Source organism: Nicotiana tomentosiformis, chromosome 6, assembly GCF_000390325.3.
Source record: "Nicotiana tomentosiformis chromosome 6, ASM39032v3, whole genome shotgun sequence".
In the NCBI taxonomy this organism is placed as follows: Eukaryota; Viridiplantae; Streptophyta; class Magnoliopsida; order Solanales; family Solanaceae; genus Nicotiana; species Nicotiana tomentosiformis.
Window position 1 is genome coordinate 107,607,501 of NC_090817.1, and position 11,180 is coordinate 107,618,680.

The 11,180-nt window shown below is 40.2% G+C and overlaps 1 protein-coding gene across 1 annotated transcript; it reads right to left on the reverse strand.

Annotated features, from left to right (window-relative positions):
* Positions 1-8,543: 8,543 nt before the first annotated feature.
* Positions 8,544-9,197, reverse strand: LOC138894550 (uncharacterized). The gene has a single exon (XM_070179254.1). It carries the CDS (start codon positions 9,195-9,197, stop codon positions 8,544-8,546), a length of 654 nt encoding a protein of 217 aa, XP_070035355.1.
* Between the last annotated feature and the right edge of the window lie 1,983 nt (positions 9,198-11,180).

The window sequence follows — 11,180 nt, forward strand, 5'->3', positions numbered from 1 at the left end:
GCAGAATCACTCTGCGGACCGCATAATGGTCGCAAAGTGGATCAGTAGAGGGGCAAGATTTGAGAAAAATCTGCGGTGAACTATGCGACCGCAGACCTGTTTTGCGGTGCATTATGCGACCGCAGAACAAGTATGCGGACCGCATAATGACCACAGAACAGGCCAGTAACGCCCAGCTTTGGAGGCCAAATTATGCGGCCGGTATGCGGACCGCGTAATTGCGTCGGAACTTCTTTTCTTTCTAATTTTTGACCCGACCCAACTTAGATTTATAGCCCTTGAAGCTCATTTTTGAGCCAAAATCTGATATTTTAGAGAGAAGTGAGAGCATTTTAGAGAGAGAAAGTGAAGACTTGGTCATTTATCCATCAATTCTTGTTCAAGGTTTGATGATTTCACAAGGATCTTGTTAGGGCTTCAAAGAGGTAAGAATTTCTTTCCCTAATTCTTCAATTTCGGGTTTGGAGTAAAGATGGGTGATTTAGTATGATTCTTGGGTGTAGAGTATTATGTATACATACCAATAAGGTTGTGAAAAGATTGTTAAGTTCAAATGGGTAAGGATTGGGTTGAAAATGGTAGAAATCTTTATAGACTTTAATTAAAGATTTGAGGGTTGAGTTGGAACCGGATTTTGGTGAAATTTATATGGTTGGACTCGTAGTTAGATGAGCATTCATATTCTATAACTTTTGTCGGGTTCCGAGACGTGGGCCCTACGGGTGATTTTTGAGTTAATTTCGAATTTTATTGGGAAAATTAGTATTTCCTTATGGAATTAATTACAATAATTGGTATTGACTTAATCGAATTAATTGTGGCTAGATATGAGGATTTTAGATACCAATTCTCATGGAAAGGGCTTAGAAGAATAAGGAATTGCACGGTTTGAGCTAAGTAACAGTTATAAATCTGGTCCTAAGGATATGAAACCCCGAATTTTGTGTCTTGTGATTATTTTGGAGGTGACGCGCATGCTAGGTGACGGGCGTGTGGGCGTGCACTGAAGGGATTGTGAATTGGTCCGTCCCATGAAACTATAAAGTTGAATAACCTGTTGTTAGCTTTAAGCTCTCTTTGTGTTGAAGAAATTTGACTGTAAATCATATTAAAAATCATGCCTAGGCTATGTGATAGTACAGTTGGAACCCACAGATGTCGCGTACCTATTGAATTAATTGTTAATTGTTGTGTTGTACTCGGTCACGATTTTTCTTTGCGTATTATACCTCAGTCTTTCTTGATATTTGTTGATATACTATGTTATTCTTGTTTGGGCTGATCTTTGTGATTTCTGAGAGTTCGAGAGACTTGAGAGGTTGAGGACTGAGTAAGGCCGAGGGCCTGTTGGTGAGGTAAGGATATTATGGCACGTGAGTTGTCCGTGCAAGATATTATAGCACGTGAGTTGTCCGTACAGCACGTGAGTTGTCCGTGCAGATTATGGCACTTGGGCTGTAGGAGCCCCTCCGGAGTCTGTACACACCCCCAGTGAGCACGGGTACCCATTGAGTGTGAGTGCTGAGGGCTGAGAGCCGAGTGGTTGAGCTGTTGTGATGAGCTGAGTGACTGTTGCCTAAGAGGCTGTACTTGCCTTACATTTGTTATTGCACTTGGTTGCTATCTGTCATTGTTGTGAAATCTCTGAAAGAATTTATATCCAGATTACTTGAAATTGAACTATATAAAATTGATTGACTTAAACTGCCGGATTTGAAAGCATGTCTATTCTTTACTGGAACTACTGAAATTGAACTATGAATGTGTAGCTCGTCATTATCTTCAGTGCCTTAGTTATTATTATTACTTGCTGAGTTGGTTGTACTCATACTACACCCTACACTTTGTGTGCAGATTCAGGTATTCCCGGACATAGTGGGTATTGATTCTTCCATACAACTGATTTTTTGGAGATTCAGAGGTAGCTTCCGTGTTTCGCAGACCTTGTCTCTCCTTCCCTATCTCTATATTACTGTATTTTGGTTTTAGACTATTGTAGACTGTACTTTCCCAGATTTTTATTCATGTTAGATACTCATGTACTCAGTGACACCAGGTTTTTGGAGTGTTATATCGGATTTTTGCTATGATTTTAGTATTGTATTAAACGTTACGTTTTTAAATTGAAAGAAAATCGTGAATTATTGATGTTATCAGCTTGCCTAGTACTAAGATAGGCACCATCACGACATGTTAGAATTTTGGGTCATGACACTACTGTTTATAATACACGCCTCAATGTGTATTTATTAAAAGACATATGAACTATGATTTCATACTTTGAGTTTTAACATAAAACACGTGGCTTGATAGTAATGAGAACCTAACTAAAATTCAAACTAAGGCTACAATTAATGTAACGACCCGACCGGTAGATTTGCTTTCTAAATTCCTAATCCCCTAATTAAGGCTTCCCATATGTGCTTTTACTATTTTATGACTTGAGGGGATGGTTAGTTCATATTCTGAAGAGTTCTAGTTGAAATCAGATCAATTAGTTACTTAATAGTAACCTAAGATGGCCATGTTTGACATGAATCAATATTTTGCATAAATGACCTGAGAACGGGGATTTGATGGTTCCAATAGGTTTGTATGATAATTTTGAACTTTGGCGTGTGTTCGGATCGAGTTTCGTTTGCTCCGGGATCATTTCGGCGCTTAATGTTGAAATTGGCACATTAAAGATTTTCAAACTCTTTAAATTTGATATGAAGTAGACTTTCGTGTAATCGAGGTCTGTTTGAGATTAAGAGCATGTAAATAGGTCCATATGGTGATTTATGACATGTACAAAATTTGGAGTCATTCTATGATTTCTAATTATGATTCGATGCGTTCGGAGTTAGTTAAAGAAGTTTGAAGTTCATAAGTTGATCAATTTAGTTTTGGGATGCGATTCTTTGTTTCAATGTTGTTTTAAGTATACCTAGATTTCGAGCAGGTCCGTATTATATGTATGGACTTGTTTGTATTGGCAATGTTGCTGAGAATGTGGAAGGCGACTGTATATAACTTTATATAGAAAATGAATACTTAAAATTGGCCGAGGAGTTGGGACGATGAAAGCAATTCAAATACAAAGAGAGTGTGGTTCATACAGTGGCAATTTTTAAGGTTGAGAATATTGACCAGGAAAAAAATCATAGACCGGACTTGAAGCTAAAGTTGTGGATTTAACTAGTCACATTATATTTTACTTGAATTATTATGTATAAATTTATAAAAATATATTTAAAATATATACTAGTAATAATCTTATACTAATTTTGAATCTTAAATTTGAGCCATAATAAAATGAAAGAGACTTCAAGTTTTGAATCTTAATAAAACTTTGAGTTTCTTATTTCTTCCAAGAGTTTTTAGTTCCCCGGTAAAAGATACTTTTATTGAATTCTAGAAAAGTGGGTTTGCACTTAGCCCAATTCTTCAAGGCTGACAAGCAATCCATTTTAGCATGTGTGAGAATGTGTGATTACTAGAATTTAGAAGTCAATCAATCTTCAATACGCACTACATTAACCTTATATTTAGACTTCAACTTTTAAATGTTAATAAAACTTTCAGCTTCTTATTTTTTCCAAGAGTTTTTTGTTCCCCAGTGAAAGATACTTTTATTGAAAGCTATAAAAGTGGGTTGGGACTTGGCCCATCTCTTCAAGACTGGCAATGCAATCCATCTTAGCGTGTGTGTGAGAACATGTGATTACTAGAGTTTAGAAGTCAATCAATCTTCAATACGCACTACATTAACCTTATATTTTGTCCAGCGTTTTTCTTTCATTCTTTTGTATGTTTCTTTCCTTTGTCCTTTTTCTTTCTTGAATTGTATCTTTTAAAAATCAAATTCAGGCTACTGTTTATAATACACGCCTCAATGTGTACTAAAAGACATATGAACTATGATTTCAAACTTTGAGTTTTACCAAAAAACACATGGCTTGTTAGTAATGAGAGCCTAACTAAAATTCAAACTAAGGCTATAATTAATGTAACGTCCCGACCGGTAGTTTTGCTTTTTAGATCCCTAATCCCTTAATTAAGACTTCTTGTATGTGCTTTTACTATTTTATGACTTGCGGGGATGGTTAGTTCGTGTTCTGAAGAGTTCGAGTTGAAATCAGAATATTTAATTCCTTAATAGTGGCCTAAGATGACCAAGTTTGACTTGAGTCAATATTTTTAGTAAATGACATGAGAACCGGGATTTGATGGTTCCAATATGTTTTTATGATGATATTGGACTTTGGCATGTGTTCACATCGAGTTTTGTGTGATCCGGGAGCATTTCGGCGCTTAGTGTTGAAATGGGCGCATCAAAGATTTTCAAGTTCTTTAAATTTGATTTGAAGTAGACTTTTGTGTAATCGAGGCCTGTTTGGGATTAAGATCCTGTAAATAGGTCCACATGGTGATTTATGACATGTTCACAATTTGGTGTCATTCCGGGTTTCTAAGTATGATTCAACACGTTCGCAGCTAGTTAAAGAAGTTTGACGTTCGTAAGTTGATCAATTTTATTTTGGGGTGTGATTCTTAGTTTCATTATTGATTTATATGTACCGAGGTTTCAAGCAGGTTCGTATTATGTTTATGGACATGTTTGTGTTGGCATTGTTGCTGAGAATGTAAGACGACTGTATATAAATTTATATAGAAAATGAGTACTTAAAATTGGCCTAGGAGTTGGGAAGATGAAAGCAAGACAAATACAAAGAGTGTGGTTCATACAGTGGCAATTTATAATTATCAAAACAATGACCATAAAGAAAAGTATAGACCGGACTAGAAGCTAGAGTTGTGAAGTTAACAAGACACATTATTTTTTACTTGAATTATTATGCATAAATTTGTAAGCAAATATTTAAAATATATACTAGTAATAATCTTAGACTAATTTTGAATCTTAAATTTGAGCCATAATAAAATGAAAGACACTTCAACTTTTGAATCTTAATAAAACTTTCAGCTTCTTATTTCTTCAAAGAGTTTTTGGTTCCCTAGTGAAAGATACTTTTATTGAAAGCTAGAAAGGTAGGTTGGCACTTGGCCTAGCTCTTCAAGAGTGACAAGCAATCCATTTTAGCGTGTGTGACAATGTGTGATTACTAGAATTTAAAAGTCAATCAATCTTTATTACGCACTACATTAACCTTATATTTTGTCCGAGTTTTTCTTTCTTTCTTTTGCATGTTTCTTTCCTCTGTCCCTTTTCTTTCTTCAATTGTATATTTTAAAACTCAAATTAATGCTATTGTTTATAATACACGCGTCAATATGTATTAAAAGACATATAAACTATGATTTCAAACTTTGAGTCTTAACAAACAAATGTGGCTTGATAGTAATGAGAGCCTAATTAAAATTCAAACTAAGGCTACTATATATGTAGCGACCCGACATGTTGTTTTACTTTCTAGACCCCTATTCTCCTAATTCAAACTTTTCGTATGTGCTTTTACTGTTTTATGACTTCTGGGGATGGTTAGTTCGTGTTCTGAAGAGTTCGGGTTAAAACCAGGACACTTATTTCCTTAATAGTGGCCTAAGATGGCCAAGTTTGACTTGAGTCAATATTTTGAGTAAATGAACTCAGAATTGAGATTTGATGGTTCCAATAGGTTTGTATGATGATTTTGGACTTTGGCGTGTGTTCGGATCGAGTTTTGTATGATGAGGGAGCGTTTCGGCGCTTGAGTTGAAGTAGACTTTGGTGAAATCGAGGTCTGTTTGGGATTCCAAGCCTGAGAATAGGTTCATATGGTGATTTATGTCATGTACACAAAATTTAGTGTCATTCCGGGTTTTCTAAGTATGATTCGACGCGTTCGAAGCTAGTTGTCACGTCCCAAAATCCAACTAGTCGTGATGGCACCTAACCCAACCCGTTAGGTAAGCCAATTACTAACTATCCCATTCTAATAATAATTATTTAAGCAATTTAAGTAAATAAAGATCCAAATCCTATACATTCCCCTAGAACTGGTAATACAAATCATGAGCTTCTAAGAATAGAATTTACAAGCGGTAATGAAATAAATATAGTCTGTTGTCTGTTTGAATAGTACATAAACAGAGCTTTTATAAATCTAAGGCTACCATGAACAAGAGACAGCTACAACAGGAACACAAGTACATCTTCAAATCCGGCAACCATCGAACACAGCAACAACGACAGCCAATATCTGCACGCAATGTGTAGAAGTGTAATATCAGTACAACTGACCCCATGTACTGAGTAAGTAACAATCCTAGCCTTAGGTTGAAAGTAGTGACGAGCTTGTACCAAGGTCAGAGTCCAACTTCCATAACCAACAATAGTTTATAACAATATAAAATAAGTAATACCAGAAGTAACTCAAAGAATAAATGCTCAGCTAAATCATGACTTCTGAAAATAGTTCTGCCTTTCAAGTACATCAGTTGTAACGACCCGACCGGTCATTTTGACTATTGCAATCCTGTTCCCCCATTTACTGCACAAATTGTGAATTACAGTTATTATTTGGCTTGCCGGGGTAATTGGTTTGGGTCCGGTGAGGTTTTGAAATGATTTGGAGCACTTTGTTTCAAGGTTTTGAATTTAAGTTGAAAAAGTTGACTGGATGTTAACTTATGTGTAACGACCCCGAAAAAATTTTACTAAGGAAATTATGGTTTGGTGGTGCTGAGGTAGATCAATTTGTACAAAGATATGTTAAGAAAATTTTTTGGGTTGAACATTTTTGGGTTGAACAATACACCGATGTGTTAAGGACCTGAATGGAGCACCCTTTTGGGTCAATTTGGTCAAGGGCGATGCAATAGACAAGAAACTATGAACGAACCGATGGTAATAACAGCTAAATCGAGAAAGCTCCAAATCTCTGTAGCTGAGGACATTGTGGGCCAACTCTGAACTGCCTCTATCTTCTTCGGATCAACCTGAATACCCTCACTGGACACCACGTGCCCCAAGAATGCTACTGAACCGAGACAGAACTCACACTTGGAGAACTTTTCATAAAGCTTCTCCTCCCTCAATCTCTGTAATACAATCCTCAGATGCTGGGCATGCTCCTCCTGGCAACGAGAGTACACCAAGATATCATCAATGAATACAATAACGAATGAATCCAAATAAGGCTGGAATACACTGTTCATCAAATGCATGAACGCTGCTGGGGCATTGGTTAGCCCAGAAGACATCACCAAGAACTCATAATGGTTGTATCGGGTCCTGAAGGTTGTCTTAAGAATATCCGAATTCCGAATCTTCAGCTGGTGATAATCGGATCTCAAATCAATCTTGGAAAACACCCTCGCTCCCTGAAGCTGGTCAAATAAATCATCAATACGTGGTAAAGGATACTTGTTCTTTACTGTGACCTTGTTCAACTGCCTGTAATCAATACACATCCTCATTGAACCATCCTTCTTCTTTACAAATAGAACTGGTGCACCCCAAGGTGACATACTAGGCCGAATAAACCCCTATCAAGGAGTTCCTGAAGTTGTTCCTTCAACTCCGCTGGTGCTATACGATACGGTGGAATAAAAATGGGCTGAGTACCCGGCACCAAATCAATACTAAAGTCAATATCCCTGTCAGGCGACATGCCCTGCAAGTCTGCAGGAAACACATCCGAAAAAGTATGCACCACCGGAATAGAATCAATGGCAGGAGTCTCTGCACTAACATCCCTCACAAAAGCCAAATAGGATAGACATCCCTTCTCAACCATATGCCGAGCCTTCAAGTACGAAATCACCCTACTAGGTACATAGTCTATAGAACTGCTCCACTCAACCCTCGAAAATCCCGGCATCGCCAATGTCACGGTTTTTGCATGAGAATCTAGAACAACATGACATGGATATAGCCAATCCATACCCAATATCACATCAAAGTCAACCATACTGAGCAGTAAAAGGTCTACTCAGATCTCCAGACCCCCAATAGTCACGACACATGACCGATATACGCGGTCCACAACAATAGTATCGCCCATAGGAGTAGATACATAAACAGATGAAACTAAAGACTCACGGGGCCTATCCAGACATTGAGAAAAGTATGAGGAAACATATTAATAAGTGGAACCAGGGTCAAATAATACAGAGGCATCTCTGTGGCAAACTCAGATAATTCCTGTAATTAGAGCATCTGAAGCAATAACATCTTGTCTGGCAGGAAGAGCATAGAAACGGGCCTTGCCACCCCCTGATCTGCCTCCCCCTCTCGAGCGACTCTTAGCTAACTAGGCTCCTCCCCTAGCTGATTGGCTTCTCTGCAGAGCGTAACCTCCCACTAGATGGGGACACTCTCTCCTAAGGTGACCAAACTCCCCACACTCATAGCAACACTCTGATGCTGGTGCTGGGGAGTGAAGGCAGCCCCGAGCACCGGGATGACTAGCCGAAGGACACGGCATAGACGAACTCTGACCCGATAGAGCACGTGAAGAACTCTGTGCTAGTAGTGCACTGAATTATGGTTGGCCCTGCTGATGACTGTGAGAACCAAGGCCAAATGATGCATCATGGTGAAATGGCCGATTTGGCTAAGCCAGACTGAAATGACGACCTCTACCGTGCTGGAATTGACCCCCAGAAGGTGCACCGCTGAATCCACCCTGACCAAGAGGCCTCTTGGCCTCCCTCTTAACACTCTCCTGACCGCAAAACATCTCAATCTGCCGAGCAATGTCGAAAACCTCATCAAAGGTAGTACCCGACACCCTATCTCTGGTCATGAGCAACTGTAGCTGATAAGTGAGACCATCAATAAACCTCGTGATCCTCTCCCAGTTTGTGGGAACAAACCAGATAGCATGACGGGCCAACTCTGAGAATCGCATCTCATACTGCATCACAGACATATCACCATGGCGAAGCCGCTCAAACTGTCTGCGCAGCTCCTCTCTGCAGGACTGAGGCACGAACTTCTCCAAAATGACCACGGAGAGTTGCTGCCAAGTAAGGAGTGTTGCTCCAATCGGCCTATGCCTCTCGTAAGTCTCCCACCAACTTAGTGCAGCCCCAGAAAACTGAAAGGTAGTGAATGAGACCCCACAAGTCTCTAGGATACCAGCTGTATGGAGTATCCTCTGACACCTGTCCAAGAAGTCCTGAGCATCCTCTCTCTCTGTGCCACTAAAAAGTGGAGGCTGGAGGCTCCCAAACCTCTCCAACCTACGTTGATCATCCTCAGGCATAGCAGGAACCACAAAATACTGAGCAGCTGCAATCGGTTGGGCTAGTGGTTCCCCCGGTGTCTGGAGTCCCTAAACAACCTACTCGGGTGCACGAGCGACGGGAGTCTCAGTGCCTGTGCCTCCCCGGCCTGAGAAGTGGCTGCGGCCGTTGAGATAGAGACCTCCTCAGCAAAGCCGGTACACGCTGTAAAAATCTAAGCTAGGGCCTCCTGGAGGCCTAGAATCACAATAGGTACAAGTGGTGCCTGAAAGGGTGCGTCAACAACTGGAATCTGGTCCTGATCTGGGACAACTGGTGGATCTGTAGGAACTACCCCAACTGATGTGCGGGCTGCACCTCTACCCCTACTGCGGCCTCTACCGCGACCTCCGCCTCTTGCGGCCCTAGCGTATGGTAGTGGTGGCTGTCCATTTTGCCTAGTAGTACGAGTCCTCACCATATGTGAGAGAATGAAACAGCAGATGTTTAGTTACCAGAATCAACAGATTCGAATGACAAGAATTCAAGAATGTGGAATTTTTCTAAAGGTTCCGCAACCTTTCGAAGATAAGTACAAACATCTCTGTACCGATCCGCAAGACTCTACTAAACTTGCCATGACTCGTGAGACATATGTAACCTAGAGCTTTGATACTAATCTGTCACGACCCAAAATCTAACCTGTCGTGATGGCGCCTATCGATGGTACTAGGCAAGCCGACTTTCCCAAAATACTCTCGTAATTCAATTAAAGAGTAGTTTAAAACTTTTTCATATCAAGAATTTTCATAAAAACCAAAGTTGAACTCAATATAGAATCAAAATGCGGAACTAGCCCCATACATCAAGGTGTCACTAAGTCATGAGCATATAGATAACTAAAGTAATACAACCAGTATCTAAGTATCAATACAAGATTGAAAGATATGTAGAAGGAGAGACCCTTGCAGATGCCGGCAGCTACCTCGTAGTCTCCGGTACTCGATCGTACCCGAACTCAGTGACCTCCATGATCAAACATGCCTGGATCTGCACACGAAGTGCAAGGTGTAGAATGAGTACAACCACCTCAGCAAGTAACAACAATAAATAAGGAACTGAGAAAACAAAGTCGAGCTACACATAATACAATTCTTTTTAGAAAATTCAGTAAAGGAATTTAGGCATGCTTTCAAACCGGTGTTTTAAAAATAAAAATGTTTAAGCTCATGCGAAACAGTATAAGTCCTTCAAAACATCACAACAAAAATGATTAGCAACAATGTGCATCAATAAATAAAAGCAATACACAACCTCACAGGGGCTACTGTCATTCGTCTATCTCGACAGCTAAATCGCTTGGCTCTCAGCCTCAATACTCACACTCAAGGTACCTGCGCTCACTGGGGGTGTGTACAGACTCCGGAGGGGCTCTTATAGCCCAGGCGCTATATTGCTGCGGTGTGCAGCCCGACCCAATACTGTTGCGGCGTGTAGCCCGATCCATATATTACTGCGGCATGCAACCCGATCCAAGCACTGCTGCGGCGTGCAACCCGATCCAATATCATGGCCCGAAGGCTTGTTACAGCGTGCAACCCGATCCAACATTTACTGCGGCGCGCAGCCCGATCCAACATATCTCACACGGCTCTCAACTCGGCACTCGGGCCCTATATCAGTCACTAGCCTTTCCAGCCTCATAATTAACACAACAACAACCCAAACAAAGACTATAGCAAGTACAAATCAAATCATGGGAGAGAGTCAGGACATAATGCATAATCAAACAATGACTGAGTACAAGACAGAAACTTAACGGTCAATGCAACAAGTTCAAGACCACTGCGGGTCCCAATAGGGTTTCCATATAACCTAAGCATGGTTTCTAACATGTCAGACAGGCAATAACTCGAATACAAGAATGAACAGGTAATAACAAATGTGTATTTTTCTTTACAGTCTACCGGGACGGACCAAGTCTCAATTCCTCTCGGTGCAGGCTCACACGCCCGTCACCCAAC

What these genes read in the sequence shown, in the direction of transcription:
- LOC138894550 (XM_070179254.1), bottom strand. Translation starts at nt 9,197, where the DNA reads ATGCCTGAGGATGATCAACGTAGGTTGGAGAGGTTTGGGAGCCTCCAG.